General features: G+C 53.0%; 1 protein-coding gene across 1 annotated transcript; it reads right to left on the minus strand.

Annotated features, from left to right (window-relative positions):
* Positions 1-689: 689 nt before the first annotated feature.
* FAM83H (family with sequence similarity 83 member H) lies at positions 690-25,805 on the minus strand. Its single transcript, XM_030444261.1, has 5 exons — positions 25,490-25,805; positions 7,034-7,494; positions 5,548-5,712; positions 5,097-5,221; positions 690-3,499 (listed from the first exon to the last, which is right to left on the minus strand). Exons 2-5 carry the CDS (start codon positions 7,478-7,480, stop codon positions 859-861), a joined length of 3,378 nt encoding a protein of 1,125 aa, XP_030300121.1. The 5' UTR covers positions 7,481-7,494; positions 25,490-25,805; the 3' UTR covers positions 690-858.
* Positions 25,806-27,695: the final 1,890 nt, after the last annotated feature.

Here is a 27,695-nt window from a genome sequence, read left to right on the forward strand (position 1 = left end):
CCAGGGGCTGACCAGTGGACACCCCCTCCTCCCCACAACCACTTCATCCTCGGGGCTTTCATTGCCAAGAGGGTCACCACGGGGCCACCACAGCACTGGAGATGCTGCCCCCACCTGAAAAGGAGTTTTAAACCCACATCTTTCTCATCCCTCACGAAGGCACCAACTTTTCTGATGGCCTTTCAGCTGCTTCTTTCAGCTCCTCCCCACAGCTCCACCAAAACTTCCCAAACACAGGAGGAAAGAAGCCAGGAACAAACCAGGAACAAACCAACAGCTTAGGGAATGATCAAAACTGAAAGCTGAGCACGTCCTGCTAGACAAGAGCACAACCAGAGGAGGGCAGGAAGATGTTTACAATATATTTTCTCCTGTAAACCTTAAAAGAAAATACCTCCCATATTTGATTTGTTATTAGATACAAAGAAGAGAAGAATGTACCTGTGGAACAATCGGGTTCTAAAGGCTCCTTCCAGTTACCACACCTCCTGCATCTGCCTCTTGGGTATTTTTCTTTCCTGGACTGAACTCAAGTATTGATTTTTTTATCCTTCTGAAAGTGGAATTGTTTTTTAGCTGCTGAAAGCACTCCCTGAGCAGAACATAAAGGAGACTCTTACTTTATTTCTTTGTTGGAAGCATCTTGGCAGTTTTAATAATTGGAAACTCTGTGTGAGAAGGTTGCCTGATACCACATGAGCTTTATTGGGCAAATGGTGTGTTTAATGCTGAACACCTTTCCACTCACTAACCATGAAGAGCATCACCCACGGTGCTCAGAGCCATCATAAACACCCTGATTCCTCCTTCCCCTTTGTCAGTCAGTGATTTTTATGGAATTAAATAACATTTCCATGATCATTTTTTGGTCTTGAAGGTCCCCAGGATTTTGGGCATGAACTTTCCCATCTTCTTGTCCTTGGCATCTGTGTCATACTCCTCCTCACTCTGACTCATGTGTTCATCCTTTTTGCAGAAGACCTCAAACCTGCTGTAGACTCTCTTCTCCTTCCTCATGTTCTCCATTTTCTTCAGCAGGGTGTCCCTGTCCTCCGACGGCTGCCGCTGGAGGTTCCGTTTCTGGCTCCCAAAACTCTCTGACCTGTGGATGTTGCAGCTCTTCTCCTTCTCTGCTTTCCTCTCCAAGCTGGTGGTTGACTTTGAGAGGTCGGGGTTACTGGTGGATGGCAGCTGCTTGGCCAGGTCAGCTCTGTTCTTCTGACTGTTGGCAGAGATCTGCTCCAGAATCACCTTGGTGTCATCCCGGAGGTTGCTGCTGTAGAGGATGTTGGCTGTGGATGAAGGGAACCTCCCCTGTGCTGGCTGACTGCTCTTGGGAGGCAGTGGGCTCGTGAATTTATGGCTTTTCTCTTCCTCCATCATCTCCTGACTGTCCCCTATGGACGAGCGTTTGAGGACCATGGTCTGCTTCTCAGATTTCCCACTCTCAGGGCCGAGTTCCTCCTCTAATTTCTTGTCCCCTTTTGGGTTCAAAAGCTGCTTCAGCCGTAGCGACCCTTTCCTTAAAAATTCCATGGGATTCTGGTCCTGTTTTGAACAGTCCTCCTCGGATTTACCGAGAGAGCTGTCAGACCCTGGACTTCTTGATAAGTTTTCCAGAGCTGATGTGGTGCTGGTCCTGATCTGTGGTTTCTTCAGCTCCGTACTGAGGAGTTTCTGAGCGTCTTCTTTGAATGTCACCCTTTCCTTCTTCTCAGGAAGGTTCAGTTTCTGCGTGTCTCCCACATATATGAGACTCTCCTTCTCTGGAAGAGCAGGTTTGCTCTCCATGGGGTAAAACCGAGAGGATAATTTGTCCATCTTGCTGCTAAACTGAGCCAGGGGATCTTTACTCAAGGAGTCGCCGAGCTGGGGGGTTGGTGAGGCCATTCCAAAGGCTCTGTCAACCTCTCCATGCATTTTGTAAGTGCTGCAGGAGTCTTTGGAGTCCAGGACCCTGCTCTCCAGGATCTTATATTGCACGGATTTGGTACATTTCTTCTCTGCATTCTGTGATTCTTCCTGCAGGTAACTGGAAACAGCCTTGGTGTGGGTGACCCTCTCCGTGTCCTTGCCCACGGCTTTGTACTTCTCCAGGAGTTCTGCCACTTTGGAAGAGGCAGCTGTCTTTATGGTTTCGTTGTCTTTTGTCACCTCACTGGAGGTTTGTTCTTTTTGGAAGACCTGAACCTTTTCCATGGTGCTGTTGGGCTGATCCAGCTTGGCAGCACTGAAAATCAGAGAGGACCTGAGCCTGGAGCTCCTCTGGATCAAAGGATTTATCCTGGACCGAAAAGCGTCCTGCTTGGTGATGGGGGCTTCCTCACCTGCTCTCTCAGGATCTGCAAACTCCTTGGCACTTTCCATTCCCAGCGCCTTGCTGCTGAAAGAAATGGGGGATTTGAAGGCTGGGAGGAGGTCGGTGGGGTGCTTGGTGAGGGGGTCCCCCAGGACATCGTTGTAGGCCTCGGATTCCATGGGCATGGGAAGCCCTTCCTCTGGCTCCGACTGGTAGGCGCTGAGGTAGGAGGAGATCCTCCAGTTCCGCAGCCCCGTTCTGTTCTCCTGGGTGCTCTTGTCCTCCTCCTGCTCCTCATCTTTGTCCTGCAGGAACAGGCGTTGTTCCAAGCTTTGCTTCTGGGTGGGAGAAGTCTGGCAAATAAATTTCTGTCCTATGTTCTGCCTCCTCAGCATCATCCCCATGGGGCCGTTGCCCGCGGGGTTCAGCTGATCCGAGCCGTGTCTCACTTCCCTGGAGGAGTTGGAAGGGACATAATCCAGCCTGAGGGGGAACCCCTCCTGTCCAAAACCTGATTCCAGCTCAGGGTACCTGGGTTCCTCTCCATAACCTTCCAGTTCGTTGAACCCTGGCCTCCCACCTCGGATCCTATCGAAGAGTCCGTGAGGTCTGCCGGGGAGGTGGGGATGCTCAAACTGGTACTGGTAGAACTGGTCCTTCTGGAAGTGACTGGACTGGATTTTAAACTCATCCATGTTGTTCATGAACATCTGCCTGGCGAACTGTTTGGAGGAGGCGAAGTTCTCAAACGTTCCTTCTGCAAAACTGTGCCTCTTGAAAGCATCCAGCTCCAGCTGCTTGGAGCGGAGGAACCCCCTGACAGGATCCAGCTGGGAATTCTCCATCTCCACCTTCTTGTACATCCGCATGGCCGAGCCCTCCACGGTGTGCCGCAGCAGGTCGTCCCTCCGGAAGTTGGAGAGGAAGTACCTGTCTGGATCCACCCTCTCCATGAAGGAGGGGAACAGAGTGTCGTCCCTCTGGAACATCAGGGGGGATTTTTTGGGGAAGAAGGGGACGGTGCTGCCAAAGGGAGCCATGGCCAGGGCGGTGTCGGGGTTGGCCAAGAGGTTGGCGGGAGGGACCAGGGGTTCCGACTGCGCGAAGAGGATGCGGAATTCCTCGTCGAAGCTGGACACCAGCTCCCCCTGGAAGATGTGAGCAATGCTCCTGTGGATCTTCTCAAAGGACCACATGAAACTACCAAGAGAAAGAGAAGCAAGAGGGGGGTGTTAGCACCACATGAACTCCATGTGCCCTTCCCATGAAACCCCTTCCCTGCCAGGAGACTCTCCTGATGGTTTTGGCTGCCCAGGACGTGCTCTCCTTCCACAAGCTCCAGTTTTGGTTCCACATCACATCCTTGCAGGGGGTTGCACAAGGCAGCACATGACTTTTGTTCTAAACAAGAAGCCAGGCAGTAATAACAACGGCAAGAAAGCTGCTGCTGATCCTTCTGCCTGAATTTAGGTTGGATCTGAGGAAAAAATCCTTTGGGGTGAGGGTGCTGAGCCCCTGGGTGCCCAGGTTGCCCCCAGAAGCTGTGGCTGCCCCATCCCTGGCAGTGTTGAAGGTTGGATGGGGCTTGGAGCCCCCTGGGCTGGGGGAGGGGTCCCTGACCATGGCAGGGGGGGCACTGGGAGGGATTGAAGGTCCCTCCAACCCAAACCTGCCTGGGGTTCCATGGTTCTGTGCTGGCATAGTTAGTAACTATCAAGGCATGGGTAGCTCCATCCAAGTAACTTGGTGTAAAGGGCTCCTCCTTGCTCCCTTTGTCTGCTCTGTTGGATCAGGGTTGGTCAGTGGTGCCCAGGACCAGAGGCACAAACCCAAACACAGGAGGTTCCCTCGGAATAAAGGAAACACTTTTTTTACTGTGAGGTCAGCTGAGCACTGGGATGGAGTTGCCCAGGAGTGGAGTCTCTCTCTTTATGAGATGGATATTCCAGAAGTGTCTGAACATGATCCTGGGCTGTAGGTGACCTTGAGCATGGGTGTTGGACCATGAGGTGACTTGGACCCTCAGCCACTCCGTGTTTGAGGGAAGGAGGAAGATGTTCCATGTGTTATGGTGTTTTTCTTCCCAGGTCAAGCTCTGCTTTCCTGGGAATGGCCAAATCTGCCTGCAGATGGGGAGGGATGAAATGGATTCCTTGTTTTGCTTTGCTTCCATGTGTGGGTTTGCTTATTCTCATCTCAACCCATGAGGCTTCCCTTTTCCTCCTTTCCAATTCTCTCCCCTCGTCCTGCTGGGAGCAAACATCTCCATGGGGCTCAGCTGCCTCCAGGGGTCAAGCCCTGCCACCTTATCCTCATGGAATTATTGCATCTTTTCACAGCTCATTGGCACTCTTGGTGTGAAGGAAGCTTGGCGTTGGGTGGCTGGGCTTGAGGGCTGAGTGGTGGATCTACCTCAGCTGCAAAATGCTGTGTTTTTCCTGGAAATTTCTGATCAGGGGGAAAAAAACCCCAAACATGTCCCTGGAGTTCATTTGGGTGGGCAGGAGTTCACCAATGAACACAAGAGGAGAGTTTTTCCCCATGAGGACAGTCAGAGGTTGGAATGGGCTCCCAGGGGAAGGGGTGGGTTCCCTCACTCTGGAAAGTCTGAAGTCTCAGCTGGTTGGGTGCTGGGACAGCTCAGATCAACAATAACATGGGAAGGGTTGGAGCAGATGGGCCTCGAGGTCCCTTCCACCCTGACCTCCTGGGGTTCAACCAACCAACCCCCAAACCAACCCCCAAACCAACCCACCTCTGTCTGACTGGGAGGTGTAAACCCTGTGGAGCTGCTCACCTGTAGTTGCCACTCAGCACCACCATGCAGTCCACCAGGAGGAACTTTTCCTTCACGTGGCCCTTGAAGGACATCCCCGTGCGGCAGTAGTATGTTGGGCCAGAAACTGTCCTCACCCTGAGGAACTGCAAAGCAGAGAGGGCACCGGGCTCAGCTGGGACCTGTCCCTTCCCTCCCCTGCCCTTCCTCCTTCCCCTTGCTCTGTTAACTCCCACCCTGCCACCAGTTTTATCCCTCAGCTCCAGTGGCTTCTCCATGGATGGCTGCATCCCTCGAGCAGTGTCCTCAGCCTCCAGGCCTCTCCCAGCTCTCCTGGATTTGTTCATCTTCCAGAAGGTTCTGGCCCATTCCCCCCATCCTCAGTTTTTTCAGGTCCTAACACCCCTCTGTGTCCCAGGACATCCCCCTCAGGCCAGCAGCTCGGGGCAGGGCAGAGCTTGGCTTTGCTCACCTCCACGTAGTTGAGGTTGACTCTGCACTTGGCAGCTGTGTCGAGGAAGAGCTGTGAGTTCATCTCATCCAGGAGGATGTAGACAGGGACCCGGCGAGCAGCAGCATCCAGGACCTCAAAGAGCAGATCCACATCGGTGAAAATGTCCATCACGATGGCCACCACCTGGGCAGAGAAGGAAAGGGAGATGGTGAGCAGCTCTGCCTCCTCATCCCTGCTCTGAGCCCCTTCCCCAGCACCTCCAGAGCTTCCAAACCTCCTTTTAGAACAGGAACCTTCCTGTTCCAAGGTTGCTTTCACCATGGTGGGCCCCAGGAATAGCAACAGGATTGCTGCCTAAGGTGGATGTTCTGTAGATGAGGGTGAGGGAGAAACCTCAGCACCACTGGGGGTTGATTCTTCATGAACCCCCTGAGAGCAGGAGAGGTCTTGGTCAGGTAACCACACTGGGAGCTTCCACGGAGCTGCTCACCCCCTCCAACTCACCCCTCTCAGTCTTAGGTCATTTCCTGGCCAGTGTTCAGTCCACCACTACACAGCTGCATCCAGATGAGGGCTCCAGGGAGATCTGAGAGGTCTGAAATCTGGGGAGGGACTTGGGACAAGGGCCTGGAGGGATGGGAGCCTCCCAGGGGGAAGGGTTTGGAGCTGGGAGAGGGGAGATGGAGAGGAGATCTTGGGCAGGGAGGGAGGGAGGGAGAAATGGTTTGGGGTGAGGGTGCTGAGCCCCTGGGTGCCCAGGTTGCCCCCAGAAGCTGTGGCTGCCCCATCCCTGGCAGTGTTGAAGGTTGGATGGGGCTTGGAGCCCCCTGGGCTGGGGGAGGGGTCCCTGACCATGGCAGGGGGGACACTGGGGGGGATTTGAGGTCCTTTCACACCATTCCATGATGATTCTTTATGCTGATGCTGCAAGAAGTGATTTCAAAGCTGTGTCACCCTGTCCTCCCCAACTCTTGTTTTAGCAGTGAGGAAAATACCTGATGGAAAGGTGTAAGGAAGATGGAGCCAAACTGCATCTCAGTGGAACCCCATGAAAGGACAAGACACAAATGGAAGTATAGGAAATCCAAGTTAAACAAAAGAAAAACCTCATTTACCATAAGGGGATCAACCACAGGTTGCCCTGGAAGCTGGTGGAGTCTCCATCCTTGGAGACACCCAAGGACATGTCCAACCCTTTCTAATCAAGCCTGCTTTGAGCAGGAGGCTGGCATAGGCCTTCTCCAGAGGTCCCTTCCAACCTCAAGGATCCTGTGATTCTCTGAGGTTTTGGGGTATTTTTGCCCATCCTTACACCCTTTTCCACAAGCCCTGAGAGCAGAGCCCACCTCTGCTGCAGCAAACTGTACTTTTGGGATCATCCTTCCCCAGTGCCAGGTCCTGGGAGCAAAGTTAAGGGAATGAGCAGGAGTCCTGATGCATTCTGATCCATCTGGGACACACAGAGAGTTTTCTCTCTGCTCCACTGAGCTCTTCCCTGTCTCACCTGCTGAGCTGCTCGGATCATCCTGCGAGCCTCCTCCTTAATGCTGGGGTTGTCTGGGGGTGGTGGCTGCACCAGGGTCGTCACCTCTGTGCCCCTGAACCCAAAGACCATCGGCCAGCCCAGGTCCAGCTCGGGAACAGCGAGGTCTGAGTTCATGGGCCAGTAAGTCCCCGAGGATCCATCCATGTCATTGTCACCCGTGGGTTCTGTGCTGCCTTCCTGGTGGGCGTACTGAGGTTTCTGGAGGTTCTGCAGGATGTGCTCCACCTCTGAGCTGCAGAGAAAATCCGGGGCTGCTTCGTCTGCCAGGAATCGTTGGTAACTTTCCTTCCCCTCCTCAGTCAGCACATCCAGAGCCAGGCGGTAATATTCCTTGTAGTGGGGGGGCAGGTAGTTGGGATCCAGGGGATTGTCCCCCTGGGAGGAGCTTTGGGATCGACGAGCCATGAGGGGAGGGAGAGCTGTGAGGAAAGAAAAACCAACGGTGAGAAGCAGAGTTGGGCTCTGGAACCACCCCAGGAGTGGGCAAAGTGGGAAGGGAAGAGAAATGCTGGAGGAAGCTCATTCCAATGGAATGGGGAGCCCTAAATCAGGCAAAGGCAGGAATTAAGTAAGCATGTGGGGGGTTGGAAGGGCCCAATGGAACTGATGGAGTCCAACCCTGGCACAGCAGGATCAGCCAGGGCAGCCCAGACAGGAACAGATCCAGGGGGGGTTTGGAAGGCAGCAGAGAAGGAGAGGAACCTCATCTGGAGGTTGGGGGGGTTCAGGAGGGGTTTGGAAGGCAGCAGAGAAGGAGAGGAACCTCATCTGGAGGTTGGGGGGGTTCAGGAGGGGTTTGGAAGGCACCAGAGAAGGAGAGGAACCTCATCTGGAGGTTGGGGGGGTTCAGGAGGGGTTTGGAAGGCACCAGAGAAGGAGAGGAACCTCATCTGGAGGTTGGGGGGGTTCAGGAGGGGTTTGGAAGGCACCAGAGAAGGAGACTCCACAACCTCTCTGGGCAGCCTGGGCCAGGGCTCCCTCAGCCTCACAGCAAAGAAGTTTCTCCTCCCCTGGAGCTGGAACTTCCCATCTTCTACCTATAAATCATTACTTTAACAAAGTGAAATAGGTTTGGGTAAAACAAGGACCAAATGAAACTGAGCAGCACTGTGATGACCACGGATGATGCCTCTATTGATGCCAATCAAACCTTCAATTTCTCTTCTTTTGAAGCTACTTCCCCCCCTTTCTAAAGGAACAACCCTGCTGGATGTCATTTGGACTCCATCAAAACTCATTTCCAAATGCTACAGAAATCATTTTGTGCCTGGAATGAGGCACTAAACCAAAAGGCAGAGGTTTGTACCCAGTGGGAGTGGGTCAGAGTCCCAGTGGAGCTGTGTGAGGAGTGGTGCTCAAGGGTCAGGACTGGGAGAGTTCAGCAGCTCTGCTGGGCACATGGGCATGGAATGGAGGTGACACCAAAGTGTGTGGTGAGGTCACCAGGATGGAGGGAAGGGATGGATCCAGAGGGACCTGGGCATCTGGAGAAGTGGCTTGTGCCAACTGGATGGAGCTCACCAAGGGCAAGTGCAAGGTTCTGGGTCAGCAGAATCCCCATGGATAACGGAGGTTGGGAGGAGAAGGGATTGGGGAGAGCCCTGAGGAGAAGGAGCTGGAGTGAACGTGAGCCCAGACCCCAAGAGTGTCCCTCAGGAGAAGCCCAGAGAGGTGCTCAGGGGAGGGGATTCTCCTCCTCTGCTCTGCTGAGACCCCACCTGGAGTCCTGTGTCCAGTTCTGGAGTCCCCAACACCAGAAGGACACAGAGCTCCTGGAAGGTGTCCAGAGGAGGCACTGAAATGCTCAGAGGGCTGAGCAGCTCCCTGGGAAGCCAGGCTGAGGGATTGGGGTTGTTCAGCCTGGAGAAGAGGAGGCTCCAGGGGAGCTCAGAGCAACCTTCCAATATCTGAAGGGGCTGCAAGAAAGCTGGGGGAGGGCTTTGGAGACGGGGGGGTAGGGAGAGGAGAAGGGAAATGGGTTAAAACTTGGAGAGAAAGGGGAGATTGAGGTTGGAGATGGGGAGAAATTGTTTGGGGTGAGGGTGCTGAGCCCCTGGGTGCCCAGGTTGCCCCCAGAAGCTGTGGCTGCCCCATCCCTGGCAGTGTTGAAGGTTGGATGGGGCTTGGAGCCCCCTGGGCTGGGGGAGGGGTCCCTGCCCATGGCAGGGGGGGCACTGGGGGAACTTTCAGGTCCCTCCAACCCAAACCATTCCATGAATCTGTGATCCAGATGCACCCTTTGAATGTTTATAACCTGAGGGCTGTAATCACCCCAGAGCGCTGATAAAAGCAGGGGCTGAGGGGGAGGCTGCAGGAAGGAGGGAATCCTGCTGCTCTGCCATGGGCAGAAGTCAGAGAAAGCTCCATGAGATCCATGAAGAAATAAAACCCAAGGGATGTGATTGGTTCCATCTCCTGATGTTGGCAAAATCCTCAAGCTGAAGGGGCTCATGTTCAGTGTTTGAGAGCTGCAGGGGAACCCATTATTGACACTAAACCCAAACTTGCCTACATGCAGGGTTTGGAAAATGATTTTGTTCCATCAAGACAACTCAGTGAGCATTTTCCTCCTCGTGCACAAAGACCTCCAAAGCTCTTTGGCTTCTGAGCCTCATCAGTCAGCACTGGGAGATGCTTCTCCCAGCACTGGAGCACCAGGAGAGGCTTCCCCATCATCCACACCAGAGCATTCCTGTCCTGACCCAGAGACAGCAGCAGGAGGGTGAGGGGAACTGCTGCTGTCGTGTCCATCCAACAGTTCTGCTCCCCAGATGGAAGGGATGGTCACGGGTGTGGGAGAAAGGAAAAAAAAATGAGTTCCAGGCCCCTACTGTGATTATCTCAGATTGGGCATGAGGAAAGATTCCTTCACCCAAAGGGTGGTGAAGCACTGGGACAGGTTGCCCAGGGAGGGGGTGGAGTTGCCATCCCTGGGGGTGTTCAGAAATCGGGGACATGGAGCTCCAGGAGCTGGCTGAGTGGTTGGGGTGGTGCAGGGTGGATGGTTGGACCCGATGCCCTTGAAGCTCTTTTTTGCTGATTCTGTGATTAAAGCTGTGAGTCTAAAACCAGAGCAGTTTGAGGATAAAGCCTGGGTGGGCTTCATGAGGTGCTGCCACTCCTCCCACAAGTTCCTCCTGCTTGGAGCTGTAGCTCCCAGGAGAGCTGCATGTTAAAAAGGGAGGAAAAATATGGTTGTAATATAAACAGAGCAAATGAAGCCAAGAGGTCCCTGCAGGACCTTCCAACAGGCTGCAGGCTCCACACTCCACACGCAGCCTTCTCTGTAGCCTCAGGTGCTTCCATTCCATTCACCTTGCTGATCAAATCCTCCCATTTTTCTCCCCCATGACAAGCCACCCCGTGCCCCCGTCACCTCTGTACCTGCTCCCAGCTACTCCAGCAGTGTCCTCAGGCTTTCATTTTCAGGAAATGCTCCCAGAGCTCCATTGGAGAGGAGAACAATATATCCCAAAGACTCAGACAGGACAGAGAGGGGATGGATCAGGAGCAGAGAGCAAACTGCTCCTGATGGTGATGACAATAATGATGAGAGCCAACTGAGACCAGAAAGTGAAGAAGCAGCAGCAGAACCTTAGGGTACTGACTGGGCAATCAAAATGCAGAGGGAATATAATGCTGATACATACAAAGTGAGGAAACAAACTTAATTTTATATTGCTTAATAGAAGATGATGATTTCTGTTCTGTTGGTGAATAGAAGATTTATAAAGATTCATATTCTGCTGATGAACAGAAGATCTTGGAGGTCCTTTCCAGCCACGATGATTCTGTGATAACATGGTTATCAGTCTAGATCAAGAAGGAGAAGATGAACCTTTACAGAAGTGGTGGTCAGGAACAGAGCCAGTGACACCAGGGCACAGATCCAGAGGGAATTCACAACCTGAAGGTGGTGAAGATGAAGGTCTCACTCCTCACACCTCGGGAAGACCTGAGCTACACCTTTCATCTAAAGAAGGAGAAAACAGATCTGCAACACAGCTGTCCAGTTCCTCCCCCACTACAAGAACTGAAAGGGCACAAAACTGAACCAGCAGGTTGTGGTTTCAAACCAACCACCAGGAAACACTTTTCCTCTGGTGTCCTCACTCTGCAGGGCTCCTTCCCATGGGATGCTCTAGGAGAAAGTGTGAACCAAGAGGACAGGCACGTGGGGCTTTGTCCCAACCCTTCCCCACCATCCCACAGCTTCTGGCTGGAGAGGGAGGTCAGGAAAGGCAGGGGGAAGGCTGAGTGGGGCAGGGATTTTGTAAAAGAAGAGGAGGGACTTCAGTTCCCTACGGATTTATGGTGCTCAAGAGATTGAAGAAAAAGCAGGAGGAAAAAAGAAAGAAAAAAAAGAGTAACAATGAAGAAATCATAGAACAGAACCATAGGAATAGATCTGCAAAAGCCCAGTTATCCTCGTGGTTTTCTCCAAGCCACAGGGAGAAATCTGGAGCTAAAAGGACTCCTGGTGTGACCAACCTGAGGGGTCCTGGTGGAGTGGAACTGAGGGTCCCAGGAGGGCCACCAAATGTGTCAGTGCCCTGCAGAATGGTGCTGGGTGCTGGGTCCTGCTGCAGGAGGGGCAGAGGGTGGGAGGGCAGAAGGTTTTGTCAGCACCCATCCTGTGACTGAGCAGGGCCACAGCTCAGCTGTGACTGGAGCTGAGTGTCCCCCTCTGCTCTGCCCCTCTGGGGAGACCCCCCCTGGGGTAAAGCTGTGTCCAGCTCTGGGGTCCCCATCAGCAGAAGGACACGGAGCTGTTGGAGCCAGTGCAGAGGAGGCCCTGGAGCTGCTGGGAGGGCTGGAGCAGCTCTGCTCTGGAGCCAGGCTGAGAGAGTTGGGGGTGTTGAGGCTGGAGAAGAGAAGGCTGCAATGGGGAGACCTTGGAGCAGCTTCCAGGTCCTGAAGGGGCTCCAGGAAAGCTGGGGAGGGACTTGGGACAAGGGCCTGGAGGGATGGGAGCCTCCCAGGGGGAAGGGTTTGGAGCTGGGAGAGGGGAGATGGAGAGGAGATCTTGGGCAGGGAGGGAGGGAGGGAGAAATGGTTTGGGGTGAGGGTGCTGAGCCCCTGGGTGCCCAGGTTGCCCCCAGAAGCTGTGGCTGCCCCATCCCTGGCAGTGTTGAAGGTTGGATGGGGCTTGGAGCCCCCTGGGCTGGGGGAGGGGTCCCTGACCATGGCAGGGGGGGCACTGGGTGGGATTTCAGGTCCTTTCCATGCTGTGACTCTGTGATGTCTGTGTCCCACCTGTGAGGAGGCTCTGAAGGATGAGGAGGGAGCAGGGTGGGAGCAGCACCCTGGGCACTCAGCCACATCTCCGGGCGTCACCTGTACCTGTGAGAACACATCCTGAACAGTTCACCACCACAAACACCTGGACTGGAGCATGAGGAGACCTCGGACCGACTGGTAGGGCTGGAAAATCTGCATTGTCACCTTCTTTGGCTCACTAAGGAGGGAGATGTTGGGTCTTATTTGAAGCAGCTCCTTCTTAGGAGTGTAATGCTGAGGAAGCACCATCAGATCCTGCTTGGAAAGAACCTGCAGCCTGCTGAGTGTGCCCAGGCTTCACAGGTCATTAATCCTCCTCACTTCCTTCAAGTCTTTTTAATTTCTCCCTAAATAGATGCACAAATCTGAGAAGTGTGAAATAAAACCCAAAAATTATCTTTCTGCCACCAGAAGCCTAAGTTACTCATGACCTGCAAGGATGTAGGGACAAACCCCTAAAAGAGTGCACAAAAAGAATTCCAGAGGAGCTGCAAGAAGTGTGTTTGAGCATGACACTGTCCCCAGGGAACAGCAGGAAAATGGGGGGAAAAGGAACCTTTCCCTCCAAGAACACCCTGAGCTTACATGTGAGGAAATTCTAGGGTCTGGTCTCTTAGAATCACTGCCAGACATTTGATTGCCCTGAAGAGATCCTCATTTTTATTTTAGAAATGAAACTGAGGACTAATGAGATGATCTCCTCCTTTTGTCTGGATTGGGTGACAACTTGGGAGCTCTCAAGGTGATGCAGCCCAAGCCCTGCAGTCAGCAGGGACACCTCATGGAGAGCTGGGTGCTCAGAGCCTCCTGGAGCCTCAGCACAGCAAATCAGCTCTGGAACTGCTTGAGAAAGTTTGGCAGCAAAACATCTTGGCAGTTTTGGGGAATTATCTAGAATGCTGGTTTTTATCACAGATTCATGGAATGGTTTGAGTTGGAGGGACCTGAAATCCCCCCCAGTGCCCCCCCTGCCATGGTCAGGGACCCCTGCCCCAGCCCAGGGGGCTCCAAGCCCCATCCAACCTTCAACACTGCCAGGGATGGGGCAGCCACAGCTTCTGGGGGCAACCTGGGCACCCAGGGGCTCAGCACCCTCACCCCAAACAGTTTCTCCCTCCCTCTCTGCCTGCCCAAGATCTCCTCTCCATCTCCCCTCTCCCAGCTCCAAACCCTTCCCCCTGGGAGGCTCCCATCCCTCCAGGCCCTTGTCCCAAGTCCCTCCCCAGCTTTCCTGGAGCCCCTTCAGGACCTGGAAGCTGCTCCAAGGTCTCCCCATTGCAGCCTTCTCTTCTCCAGCCTCAACACCCCCAACTCTCTCAGCCTGGCTCCAGAGCAGAGCTGCTCCAGCCCTCCCAGCAGCTCCAGGGCCTCCTCTGCACTGGCTCCAACAGCTCCGTGTCCTTCTGCTGATGGGGACCCCAGAGCTGGACACAGCTTTACCCCAGGGGGGTCTCCCCAGAGCAGAGCAGAGGGGACAATCCTCTCCCTGGCCCTGCTGCTCACACTGCTGGGGGTTTGATGCCTCCTGGGCACCTTCTCCTCACCCCACACCTCTGCATTTAGAGATATTACTGGTAGGGTGCATTTGCATGAGACCATTTTTCAAGCTGTAAGAATTACAGGTATTTCTTAGCACTGGCATCACCCCCCTCATCTCCCTGCAGGTTCCCCCCGTGCTGCTGTCTCCAGTGAAAACTTTTCATCCACACTTTGCACATCAAAAGATGCAGAAAATAATTGATACTTTTCAGTGACCTTTCCAGCTACTTCCTTGTGAGTTTAAGCAGAGGGAAGAGGGTCCCTGGCAGATCAGAGGTTGTAATCTTTCACCATCCCTGCAGTAACTCTGTCTCTGGTCAAGGCAATAAGAGTGGTCAAGGAATAAAAAGAACTTTACAGAAGTGAAGTCGGTGGCTCCTGGGCAGAAACTCCTCCAGAAATGCAAATTCCCCAGCAGGAAGCAGAGTCCTTGGAGCTTTTGGATTCTTGCAGTGATTGCAAGCACTTCCTTCTGCTCTCCATCCATCCCCTCATCTAGATTCTGCATGCAGTTAATTATTTTTTTAAAAATTATTATTTTCTAAGCTACAGCTCCTGGAACAGCCACCTGGAAGGGGCAGAGCTCTGGAGATTCTGCTCCCAGTTTGATGCTGTGAAGCTGCAGGGCTCTGCCTCCAGTTTGAGCTCAAATAATCCACTACTTGAGAAGTAATTCCCCTACAAAGGAGCTGAAAGGTTTATGGCTGATGTTTGTTTGCTATAGTGAGGCTCCTAAGACACAACTGGGCTTCACTTTGGCTTTGTTTTGGGTTTAATCTACGTTTTCACACCTATTTTAACCAGTTTTGACCCATTTAGAACCTGTGCCATGCTGGGTTTTGAGGAGTACCAGCTTTCAGAGTGCTGATTCTGCAGCCTTCCTGTCAGGCTCTGGCCCTAGGAGGGGTTCATCTTGTGGGGCATTCAGCAGGGACAAGACCAGGAAGGGAGCTGAGTGCCAGAGGCTCTCATTAAAGTGAAAAAGCCATTCTTTGCTTTGGTTCCTTTGCCAGGAATTCACCAAACTCCTCAGATTTCCTCAGCTCAGAGTGACAGAAGATGAGGGCACACATTATTAATTATTATTCATAGGATCACCATGGTTGGGAAGGACCTTGGAGCTCCAACCATCAGCCCTGCACCACTAAATCATCTCCCAGAGCACGATGTATCCCTGGTTTTGCCTGCAGGATGGGTGCATTTTCCCAGGTAGTTGTGGCACCTGAAGCCACAGGGGAACTCCAAGGGGGGAGCTGCCTCCTTGCTGGGACTTCACCTGCAAAGCTGTGTCCTGCAGCTTAGTTCACCCCAGAGAAAGAGACAGACATTGGGTTTTGGGAAATCTGAACTGCTGGAACTGTCAGAGAAACCAAGTCACAAGCTGAAAATATACCGAGTGGACGTGGAAGCTTGTAACTACCAGTTAATAGGTAATTTTACTTCATTTATATGTTAGTTTATTTTCTTTAATTAGGAATTTCGTTTTATTTTAATTGCTAGTCCCAGTTTATGAATTTTTATGACACAAGCTGTAGGGAATCTATTGAACAATGAATCATAGAATGGGTTGGGTTGGAAGGGACCTTAGAGACAACCCAGTCCCAAGCCCAGGTTGCTGCAAGCCTGGTCATCATGAAGATGGTGACAGTAATAATGTGTGGCACCTCCACATTACCCTTGAGGGTCTCTATGAGGAGCAGTAAGATATTCTGTAGTTCAGTTACATTTCTATTTCCAGTCAGATATTTCAGGCACTGAGTTGTGTGTGGTCACAGGAGGAGGAGAGGTGACACAAATCCAGCACCTTCCTCTGGGAGCAGCTCTGTGAGATGGGGTCAGTCCCACAGGAGCCTCTGAGCATCCCCTCCCGTGGCAAGTACTGAAAGAAATGAGCCCCTGAACACCCTTGGTACGAAAGCCCCAGAGCTGTAACACCTAATTAAATAATTTAGGTGTTCAGGAAAGCTGAAGCCCACCAGAAATGTCCTTCACACCTTCAGCAGCTGCAGCTTGAGCAGCAGGAGTGTCCTGGGAAGAGCAGAGCCCCAGCTTAGGAAAGGGAAAGGGAAAGGGAAAGGGAAAGGGAAAGGGAAAGGGGAAGGGGAAGGGGAAGGGAAAGGGGAAGGGGAAGGGGAAGGGAAGGGGAAGGGGAAGGGGAAGGGAAGGGGAAGGGGAAGGGGAAGGGGGAAGGGGAAGGGGAAGGGGAAGGGGAAGGGGAAGGGGAAGGGAAGAGAGGAGAGGAGAGGAGAGGAGAGGAGAGGAGAGGAGAGGAGAGGAGAGGAGAGGAGAGGAGAGGAGGAGAGGAGAGGAGAGGAGAGAGGAGAGGAGAGGAGAGGAGAGGAGAGGAGAGGAGAGGAGGAGAGGAGAGGAGAGGAGAGGAGAGGAGAGGAGAGGAGAGGAGAGGAGAGGAGAGGAGAGGAGAGGAGAGGAGAGGAGAGGGAAAGGAAAGGAAAGGAAAGGAAAAGGAAAGGAAGGAAAGGAAAGGAAAGGAAAGGAAAGGAAGGAAAGGAAAGGAAAGGAAAGGAAAGGAAAGGAAAGGAAAGGAAAGGAAAGGAAAGGAAAGGAAAGGAAAGGAAAGGAAAGGAAAGGAAAGGAAAGGAAAGGAAAGGAAAGGAAAAGGAAACTCCTGTGATCTCCTGCTGATATGGCCCAGGGGGAATTCCAGCTGTTGCTCTAAACTTGATTTTAGGGGCAGAACACAGCAACATGGGACCTGAGGAGCTCTTGAAGACCTCTAAGCCCACTGGCAGAAGCCACCACTTACCCTGCTGTCCAGTCCCTGTTGTTTTAGGGGAACTGGAAAGAAAAAATTCCAGAAGCTCAAATTCGGTAGGAAGGGGGGGAAATTCTGACTTCTCCCCAGCACCCAGCCCTTAAGCCTTGGGGAAATTCAAAATAAATAAAATGCAAACAATTTATAACCAGGGGAGCAATTCAGGTGCCTACACACAGTGTTTAATGTCACTTGGGGTGCCCTGAGGTGTCCTGCCTGGTCTCCAGCTGCTGGTCAGGAGTCTCTCACAGGGCTTGTGCCACATCTGCTGTGTTTCAGAAACCCTAAGACACCAAAAATGTCCAAAGTTTGGGAACCAGGATTGCTCCCCAGGGGTCAGACTCATTAACATGCAGATGTAGAACACTGCATCCAAGCTAATTGCCTCGTGTTCCTCTTTATGGCTGATGGAGAAGTTAACAAAATTAAGGACTATGGGATGAGAGTCATCTCCTGATACAGATGCTTACATCTGGCCAAGTCTTCTCTTCATCTTTCTCCCAGAGTCAAAACAAATCAGTCTTCCAAAGCTTCAGTGCTCAGGATTCAATTTTTTTAACTCCAAGATGACCTCTATCCTCCTACACCATCTGTTCCACCAGGACCCACCTTGAAACTTCCAATACTTTACACCAGAACCTGCCCAGGAGATGATGGGTGCTTCCAGAATGTCAGCCTTTAAACAGCTGATCAGGAAACTGGAGCAGGTTTTTTACTTTTCCAGTTGGACCATCAAATCCCAGACTGGTTTGGGTTGGAAGGGACCTAAAAGCTCATCCAGTTCCAATCCCTGCTTGAGCAGGGCCATCTCCCACCAGCCCAGGTTGATCCAAGCCCCATCCAGCCTCTCCTAACACAGCCTCTCCAGGAGCACAGCTCAGGCTCACCCAGCTCATACCTGATGTCCACACCACCACTACCAACCCCTGCAAACTCACCCAGTACTCTGAAGTGAGCAATTATCTGACCCCACATCCAGGCTGATGAACCCTGTGAGCCACTCCTGTGAGCAGGCTGGGAGCCACCAGAGTGTCCAAGCAGTGCTGGAGTCCTCTAAGGCCCATGTGGAAAGGCTGGACACAAGATCCCAGAGGTTCTCTTCCCAACACTGTATTTGAGACAAAACTGCCTGCCTGCTCCTGCCTGGACATCAGGGGACACCCACTGTGCACCACTTCTGGGACTCAGGCTCCTTTTTACTGAGCTGGATTCTTCATTAGGATGTGTACTGACTAATTGTGAGTGATGGTTGATCCAGGGTGCTCTGCACACCAGCCTGGCTGTCCCCAGAATCAAAGCTTTATCACCAGGGCTGTGACTTCACTGATCAAACTGGTAAGGATGGAAAACCTAACAGTGACCCATCCCACACTGGTGATCTCTGAAACACAACTTGGTCAGAATTGAAAGTGCCTCCTTTCACTTCAAACTGTCCAGTGGAGATCACAACTGCTTTGTAAAAGGTTACAAGAACTGAACTAAATCATTAAATCATTAAACTGGGACCATCAGCTCAGCCCTGGACACAGAAAGTCACTCAGCATCTCACTCTCTGCCTGTCCCTCTGGTCAGTCACAGGAAGAGGGGAAGCCCTGAACACCCTGCTTGAATTTTATGGCAGTGAAAATGCATCTTATGTCACAAATTAAAATTCAAATTTGAACTCAAACACTCAGTTGAAAACTTATTTAACACCAATGACAGTGTCTGGTCAAGTGCAGTACAAATCACAGCTTCCTCCATGACAAAGTGGAAGTCTTGCTGATGGCTTTGCTTCTCTCCTGTCCCTGGACAGGAGTTGTGCCTTGTCCTTTAGGATTCTCTGAACTGGAAACCAGCTGTGCTGGATCAGATCAAGGGTTCTTCAGGCCAAGAACCCCATCTCCAACAGGGACAACAAGGAGCAGATGATGTGAAACCACCCAGGTGAGCATTGGTGATGCTTCACCAGCCTCTCTGAGCCCATTTAGGTACCTGTGTGCTCCCCTGGCCAGAGACCTTCAGAGGAACTCAGCTTCCCTAAAGCCAGAGAAAAATGTCAGCAGCTGCAAGAGGCAGAGACAAGGAGTTCCACAGCTCAGCAAGATGGTGAGAGCAGGCTCCTTCTCTTCTGAATCTTGTCCTTAGTGGGTTTTTGGTTTGTTTTTTTTTTTACTTTGGATTGGAAAACCAACATCTGCCACCTCTTGTCCTGCCACTCTGACTTTATACATCTGTCCCCTCCTAGATGGAGAGCCCTAACTCACTCAACTCCTTTTCCATGGGAACAGCTCTGTGCCCCACATGAGCCTCTGCTCTCTTCTCTCTCTGAATATTCTTTTCTGAGGTGGTGGGACTCGAGGTGCCAGATGGGACTGAAATCAGATTCATCTGCAGTGCTGGCATTCTGAAAATGCTGACAATATGCCATTTGCTTTTTGACCACTGAGGAGCAATTGAGCATCCTGGTGATCTGTGCTTTGTGGGTTTTCTTCTTTCAGTCCTGCTGCTGAAGTGCCCAGGGACAAACCACAGGTTTCCTGAAGTCCCAAGAGGCTGCAGACAAAAAGCCTTTCTGGTTTGGGTGAAAGCACAGCAAAAGCCTGATACAGAGTCAGGAGCCCATTCTGCTAGATGAAGTATTAGTAATTAAACAGATGAAAGAGAAAAACGAGCCGAGAGGTACAAAGGAGCAACTGGGAGAGAGAGATGTGCAGACCTGGCACTGTGCATGGAATCAGCTGTGGAATTCAGTGGTCCCTAGGCACCTGTCCTACAGATCCAGGGCCATTTGAAAAACAAATCCTTGATGGAGTCTGTCAGAGTAAGGAGAGGCCTGGGAGAACCACCACAATGCCTGAAGGATGGGGAAGGTACCAGCCCTCAGACAGCAGTGTCTGCTCAGCAGCCAGGTGCCTGCCCCATGTGCTCCCCCTCGGAGAGCAGACAAGCCAAGATGAAACATTTCTGAGTTTATTTCCACAGGGACTCCAGACTACCTTTCATTTATCCTTTGACAAGTCACCACACAGACTCCCATCTTCTCCACACATGCCCTGCAGTGCTTTGCATTTACTTTTCCTCTGATTTCACAGTCACTCAGAACTGGTATTTCATTAACTCAGGGGAAAAAGCATTGATCCCAATGCCTTCTCTCCATGTGGTTTACAAGGCTGTGATCATCATTTGGCATTTCAAGTATTCCTCTGCTATCCCAGGCAATCATTTCATTAAATCATGTTCATAAATTCATTAAGAACACCAGAATCATGATCAGGACATTTCCCTATGATATAAAAGGGAAAAAATCCTTCCTCTAAGGACAAGAGATGGGGCAAAGCTGACCACAGACAGGCACAGAGACAGACAGGTCCTGCACCAGCTCTTTAGAACTGACTGTCAGCATGCTAATGGGGGAGAGTTGTTGGCTGGTTGGGTTTTTGTTTTTCTTTTCTTTCAGGAGGAAGCTGAAGGAGAAAAAGAAGGGAGGCTTTGTAGCTGTTTATGAACAACTCCTCCCATGCTTAGGGGCAGTGGATAAAGGAAAGCACGAAGGAGCTTGTTAAAAACTTAACAAGTGGGAGATGAAGGGTGATGGAATGGGCTGGAAAGGAGCAGGCAGCCACCCCGGTGCAATTACCAGGAGCCTTTTTGGGGGAGGAGGGAGTCTCCAGTGGAAATTTCCCTTTGGCTTGGCTGGGGGCCTGCTTCTGTTCACACTGGTGTAACTGGGAGTGACTTTACTAGCTTTGATACTTATCACAAGGTGGTTTGGGTTGGTTTTTTTTTATGATCTGCAAAAGCTTTTCAACCCTCCTAGGACTGGAACAGGGAAATGGTGTTGAGACCACAACCTGCAACTGTCTGCACAGAAAGCCCTTCAGCTGCAAGGAAATGTTGAATGCCAGAGCAGGGAAAGGTGACCACCAGGTGAGGCTGGATGGGAAAAGTCTAGATGAGCACCCAGGGCAGAAACTGGAAAGGAGAACACAGCTGTTTGCTGCCTGCCCATGTTATGTTCATGGAATCTCAGAACTGTCAGGGTTGGAAGGGACCTTAAGAACCATCCAGTCCCAACCCCCTGCCATGGGCAGGGACCCCTCCCACAGCCCAGGGTGCTCCAAGCCCCATCCAGCCTGGCCTTAAAAACTGCCAGGGATGGATGGGGCTTCCAGCACCTCCCTGGGCAACCTGGGCCGGTGTCTCAGCACCTGCATGGTGGAGAACTTCTTCCTAATGTCTGAATCTCCTCACCTCTAGTTGTGGCCCATTCCCCCATGTCCTGTCACTACCCTGAAGAGCCCCTCACCAGCTCTGTTCCATTTCAAAGCACTTTAATTGTCTTTTTTTTTTTTTTTTTTTTTCCCAAGAGAGTTGCAGGAAACTCCAGTCTGAGCTTTGCTGAACGACCACGACCGAGCCCAACAGATTAAAATAAAATACATAAAACAAGAGGAGCTGCATTTTCTTCTGAATTCTTCATGCCAGGTGTGATCTGGGAGCAATGGGCTGTATTCACCCAGCCCAAGCAAAAGGAAACTGTGCCCATGTTTCCTTTCCCTCTCACCTGCTGATGTCTCAGCACCTGGGGCTGGCTCTATCTCCCTTCCCAGTGCTGACTCCAGTGCTTGTTGTGACGTGTTCTGCCTGCACAGCAAGTTCCCAGACTGCCTCTCTCAGATCATCACTTCCCTGGCTGGACCTGCTCCTCTGCTTCAGGACACTCCCAAAAGCTGAGGCCTTCCAAGGTCTGAGAGCCCCAGCCTGAGAGGCAGCAAGCTGGGGCTGGGAAGAGCTCCTAAGAAATGGTTTCTGCCTGCTGCCCCAGCCTGGTGTGGAATTTCAAGCACAATTTGTTGGGCCTGAACACTTTGTTCTCTTATTGCCCTGGATACCTGCAAGAGAAAAACCCCACAGACTGAACACTTGACTGCTGGGCTCCAGACAGCCCCCCCAAACCTCCCTCTGTGAAGGGTTTGCCAAACCCTGGCCAAGAAATTAATGAAGAAGCATCAAATGGGACAGCCCAGAGAAGAATGGCAAACAGCCTTTTCCAAAGAGTGCTCCAGCAGGCAGGGGCTGGGGGCACAGCTGGCTCGTGAACCAGCTGCAAGGACACAAAATCATGGAATTATGGAATGGGTTGGGATGGAGGGACCTGAAATCCCCCCCAGTGCCCCCCCTGCCATGGTCAGGGACCCCTCCCCAGCCCAGGGGGCTCCAAGCCCCATCCAACCTTCAACACTGCCAGGGATGGGGCAGCCACAGCTTCTGGGGGCAACCTGGGCACCCAGGGGCTCAGCACCCTCACCCCAAACAATTTCTCCCCCATATCCAACCTCAATCTCCCCTTTCTCTCCAAGTTTTAACCCATTTCCCTTGTCCTCTCCCTACCCCCCCGTGTCCAAAGCCCTCCCCCAGCTTTCCTGTAGGCCAAGCAGACATCACTCACATCTCCTTCCTTCTGGGAAAGAAAATACGTTTACAAACTGTCTGGAATCCCTGGGGGTTCTACATCAGCTGTTTTATTTTTCAATTACTTGGCTTGCTAAAATAGAAAACTGAATGAAACCAGGGTGCTAAGATCCTGGAAGGGTCAGGTTTAGGAGAGGCCAATACTGGAGCAGACATCATGGCATAAGAGATGGAAGAGGTTGGTTTGCTCTCGAGGTGTTGCACCAGGTAAAGGATTTGAGGAGGGACCTCTCTGCTGAACACAGTTTAAGGTGTGAGGGTTGTTTGGTTCTTTTAATTCTTCTCCACGTGCTGACTTTTGGCACCAAGGACAGAACTTCTACTGAGAAAGGATCATTCCCTGATGGCCTCTCCCCTGCCAGTCTCACAGGGATGTGTCTGTAGCACTTCCCACGTGTACCCCAGCATTTCTTGGTTCAGCCACAGCACATTGCCAGGGAGATTGGGCAAGGGCCATGGCAAAGGCTGCTGGAAACCTTCCTGTTAACTGCTCTGCTCACCCAGCAAGGCTCTGAAATGTGGGGAATGCTCTGAGACCCTTCCTCAGCCACAGCTCTTGCCTGCTGAGTCCTCACAGGAATTATTCTTCCTCTTTTGATTTTCCTTCCCATATTTTCTGCTTAAGTCTCCCTGTGTCCTCATCCTCAATGTTCCCTCAGAGTCCCAGGTTACTGTTAAAACGTGTTTAGAAGATGAAAACATGGAATTTGTTGCTCCTGTTACATTGTCATGCATACAACCTCCCAGGCCTTTCCTTTTTGTCACCTTCACCAACCTCTTCTGATCACCTGTGAACATGATCCCACTCTTTCAGTCTCACGTGGATCTCAAGTCATGAGTTTAAAAAAAAAAAAGCTATGTCTGCCTGCTGAAGTCTAGGAGTTCCTCTTATCTGAAGTCACAGCAAAATATTCCTTGCTGGAGCCTCAGGGAGTTAGCCAGAACCTCCAGGGGATCTTCCTACAGAGCAGGGGAAGGGAAAGGGAGCAGGAAAAAAGTGACATTTTGTAATTTTCCCTGTGAAGTGGTGATTGAGAGAGGATGTCAGCACCTCAGTCCTAACCCTGCAGCAGGGGCATGGAGTGGCACATGTCAGAGTCACCAGGGCAAGACCTGATGTCCACAGCTCCTGAAAAATGAAATGTGGTCCTGTGTGCCCAGGGAGAGCAGACTGCCCGAACAGACAGAACCACAGCATCGTTTGGGTCAGAAAAGGATGTTCAGATCCAAGTCCACACATTAACCTAACACTGCCAAGCCCACCACTAACCCACATCTGCCAGGTCTGTGCTGGCAAGGCTCATCCCAAGCTCACTCTCTGTCACTCAGTCCTTTTCCTGGGACTTCTCTTTACTTGGCAGCACGCTCGAGGAATCCTGAAAACAGAGAACTTCAAGAAAACATCAACCAGGGGAAGGCAGAGTTTGGAGAACTGCATGCTGCCCTTGCTGCCTCCTCATCCTCATGTTAGAAATGCCCTCCAGGAACACCTCTTCCCCACCAGGGCTACAAGAATCCAACCCAGCAGGGTCTGAGAAGCATTCAGTTTAACTACAAAACACAAAAACAAATCCAACCTTGCAAGGTCTGAGGTAAATTTCAGGTTTGTTGTTGTTTTGTTGTTTTTTTTTTTCTTCTGAAGGCTGTGATTTCCTGAAAACCAATGTTTGGGACATGGCTGTCTCTGTCCTCAGCCACAACATTGCTGTGACACAATCCTGCCAGACTGTGGTAGGAGACATTTCCACTCTCCTTTTGTCATGCAGCTTTCCCTACAACCACACCAAGGACATACCTTCCATATTTTTCCCACAGAGTACCACTATTCCCACTGCCACGTGACACCAGATCCAACTCCCCCTTCATCCCTCAAGTCACAACTCTAAAGCCTGTCAAATAAATGGGAGTTAGACCAAAATGAAGAAAACCAAAACAAACTCAAAGCAACATCCTTCTCTCCCCAAACTGCACCCCAATTAAAAGAGATGTGCCAAGGGATGTCCCCAGTGCACTGTGTCAGTGTCACTGCTCTGCTTTGGGGTCAGTTTGTTGTCTGGAGTTGTCACTCACCTACGTTTGGCCTCGGACACAGCTGAGCTTAGTGCAGCTTTCAGGGTTTAGATGTTTCCAGCAGCAGAAGGGCACTTCTGGCCCTCTACAGCTGCCTCCTCCCTCTCTAACTGGTTTAGAAGAGAACCGGGTCCTCAGGCCAGACAAAAGCCCTCATTGACCTCTGCTGACCTTAAAGAATTTAGGGATAAGGGGACACAAGACCTTCCCCATCCTCTGCCCATACACACACGCACACACAAATAATCCCTATCTGCCAGACAGACATCACTCTGCTGTTGGGGGAAAAAAAAAAAAAAAAGAAAAAAGAGAAAAGAAAAAGGATATTTGATGAATATTTGTATGTGTGGCCCTGGCCATGCATGTGTCCACACGTCCCCCTCCGTGCTCTGCGTGCCGGCGCAAGGCGCCCGTGCCGTGGCTTGCAGGAGATGGCAGAGGAGCTCCACACCCAGCCCAGGTCACACGCAGCCAAAACCTGGCCCTCTGCAGCTGCCTGGCACATCCTCACCAGTCCAACACCAGCTCGAGCCCCGGATGTCCCCATCCTGACCACCCATCCCCATCTCCTGACCACACGCCTCGCCCTGGGCTGCCAGAGCTCGCCCCAAAGAGAGGGAGAAGTTGGGAAATCTCCACTCCTTGGGGGCTTTCCTCGGAGGAGATGGTGGGACATGTGTTGGGAGAAGATCTCTTCCCAAAGAGTGAGAGAAGTTGGAAAATCTCCATTCCTTGGGGGATTCTCCTCAGATGAGATGGTGGGAGGTGTGTTGGGCAAAGAAGATCTTTTCCCAGAGAGTGGGAGAAGTTGGGAAAACTCCATTCCTTGGAGACTTCTCCTCAAAGGAGATGACGGGGGGAAATCTCCACTCCTTGGAGATTTCTCCTCCTCAGAGGAGACAGTGGGAGGTGTGTTGGGCAAAGAAGATCTCTTCCCAGAGAGTGGGAGAAGTTGGGAAATCTCCATTCCTTGGAGATTTCTTCTCCTCAGGAAGATGATGAGACGTGTGTTGGGCGAGGAAGCCTTGGCCGAGCAGTTCTGAGGCTGCTGGATCTGCAGCCACCTGAGGAGTGACTGCTCTCTGCCCTCACCCCTCCACAATGTCCCGGGAGCTCCACCTGGGACTCTCCTGTCCCCCCATGGAGGTGGCTGCTGAGCTCCTTCTGGGGCTTCTGGCCTGGAAGGGACATCTCCTGTCCTGCACTGAGGAGTGGGACGGGACCTCCCCAGCCCCCTGCCCGCCACTGACGGAGCCACCACCCGGGGTACCCCCGGAGAGTGCCCGCGCTTCTCCTACCTTCCCAGGGAGCCGGGGCAGGTGGCGGGTCGGGCTCTCCGGGCTCTCCTCCGGGCGCTCCTCCGCGCTCTCCGCTCCCCTGGACGTGCCTGCAGCCTGATTCACGGGCACCTCTCCGGAGCCAGCCGAGACTCCAAGCTCCACCCAGGGCAGAGGGTGAGTAAGAGCGAGAGAGAAAGGCAAACTCTGGAAGAGTTTATTCCCTGCCCAGGATTGCAGGGGAGCCACAGAGATAAGGGCTGCGCATTCCTCAGCCGCGGGCGGCCTCTCCCTTCCCGCCTGCCCGGAGCCTGTCAGACCAGCTCGGGCCTGGCGGCGGAGCAGGGCCCGGCAGCGGGCTCGGTGCTGCCAGCCCGGGACATGGACCCGGCACCGCCGGGCACACCTGGGCCCAGCAGCCGCCCAGGAAGGAGGAGGCAGATGAGGGCCGAGCTGTGGTGGTGCTGCTGCTGGGGAGGCGGTGGCAGCAGGAGCCGCGGGGCCATGGCAGCCCTGTGCCCTTCCAGGGCGGGCTGCGGGTACCCTGCCCCTGCGGGTGCTGTGCCACTCCCATGGGTGCTGTGACCCCTGAGCGTGCTGTGACCCCTCTGTGTGTGCTGTACCGCCCCTGAGCGTGCTGTGACCCCTGTGGGTGCTGTGACCCCTGAGTGTGCTGTGACCCCTCTGTGTGTGCTGTACCGCCCCTGAGTGTGCTGTGACCCCTCTGTGTGTGCTGTACCACCCCTGTGGGTGCTGTGACCCCTGAGAGTGCTCTTACCCCCTGTGGGTGCCATACCCCCCTGTGTGTGCTGTACTGCCCCTGTGGGTGCTGTGACCCTTAAGAGTGCTCTTACCCCCTGTGGGTGCCATATCCCCCTGTGTGTGCTGTACCACCCCTATGGGTGCTGTGACCCCTGTGTGTGCTGTACCGCCCCTGTGGGTGCTGTGACCCCTGTGGGTGCCATAACCCCCTGTGGGTGCTGTACCACCCCTGTGGGTGCTGTGACCCCTGAGCGTGCTGTTACCCCCTGGGGGTGCCATAACCCCCTGTGTGTGCTGTGACCCCCTGTGGATGCTGTGACCCCTGAGTGTGGTGTTACCCCCTGTGTGTGCTGTACCACCCCTATGGGTGCTGTGCCCCCCTGTGGGTGCTGTGCCCCCTGAGTGTGCTCTTGCCATACCCCCCTCTGTGTCCTGTGCCACCCCTGTGGGTGCTGTGACCCCCTGTGGGTGCTGTGACCCCTGAGTGTGCTGTTACCCCCCTGTGGGTGCCATACCCCCCTGTGTGTGCTGTGACCCCCTGTGGATATCATACCCCCCATGGGTGCTGTATCCCCTGTGGATGCTGTGTCCCCCTGTGGGTGCTGTACCCTCCTATGGCTGCCATACCCCCTCTGTGGATGCTGTGTCCCCCTATGGGTGCTGTACCCTCCTATGGGTGCCATACCCCCTCTATGGGTGCTGTGCCCTCCTGTGGGTGCCATACCCCTCCTATGGATGCTATACACCCCTGTGGGTGCCATACCTGTGCACCACACCCTAAGGGAGACCCACGGCGCCCAAGGCCTTCCCACTGCCCCTCCAGCAGACATCGTCCATATGGGCTGAGGGCTGAGAAACTGGGGGGCTGAGGGTGAGGGCTGAGGGGCTACGGGGGAGGGGCCAGGGGGTGAGGGGTGAGGGTGAGGGGAGAAGGGGAGGAGGGTGAGGGCTGAGGGCCAAGGGGCTGAGGGTTGAAGGTGAGAGCTGAGGGGGTGTGGGTGAGGGCTGAGGGTTAGAGGCAGAGGGGCTGAGGGGGTGAGGAGCTGAGGGTGAGGACTGAGGCTGAGGGAGAGGGATGACAGTGAGGGATAAGGGTGAGGGGCTGAGGGTGAAGGGTGAGGGTGAGGGGCTGAGGGTGAGGGCTGGGGGGCTGACAGTGAGGGATGAGGGATGAGGGTGAAGGGTGAGGGTGGAGGGTGAGGGATGAGGGCAGGAGGGAAGGAGCGGAGGGGCTAAGGGTTGACCGTGAGGGCTGAGGGACTGAGGGGGTGAGGGTGAGGGCTGAGGGTGAGAGGTGGAGGGGCTGATTGGCTGAGGGTGAGGGCCAGGGGGCTGAGGGCTGAGAGTGAGGGGCTAAGGGTGAGGGCTGAGGGTTAGAGGCAGAGGGGCTGAGGGAGAGGCATGAGGGTGAGATCTGAGAGTGAGGACTGAGGGTGAGGGGCTGAGGCGGAGCGGCTGAGGGTGA

This window comes from Calypte anna, chromosome 2, assembly GCF_003957555.1.
Source record: "Calypte anna isolate BGI_N300 chromosome 2, bCalAnn1_v1.p, whole genome shotgun sequence".
NCBI classification, from domain to species: Eukaryota; Metazoa; Chordata; class Aves; order Apodiformes; family Trochilidae; genus Calypte; species Calypte anna.

Bases quoted from the DNA above. Each gene is read 5' to 3' on its own strand.
- FAM83H (XM_030444261.1), bottom strand. From the start codon at position 7,480: ATGGCTCGTCGATCCCAAAGCTCCTCCCAGGGGGACAATCCCCTGGAT. The intron at 5,222-5,547 runs GTGAGCAAAGCC...TCTGCTTTGCAG, and splicing joins TCAACCTCAACTACGTGGAG to TTCCTCAGGGTGAGGACAGT. The intron at 3,500-5,096 runs GTGAGCAGCTCC...TTCTCTTGGTAG, and splicing joins GTGCTGAGTGGCAACTACAG to TTTCATGTGGTCCTTTGAGA.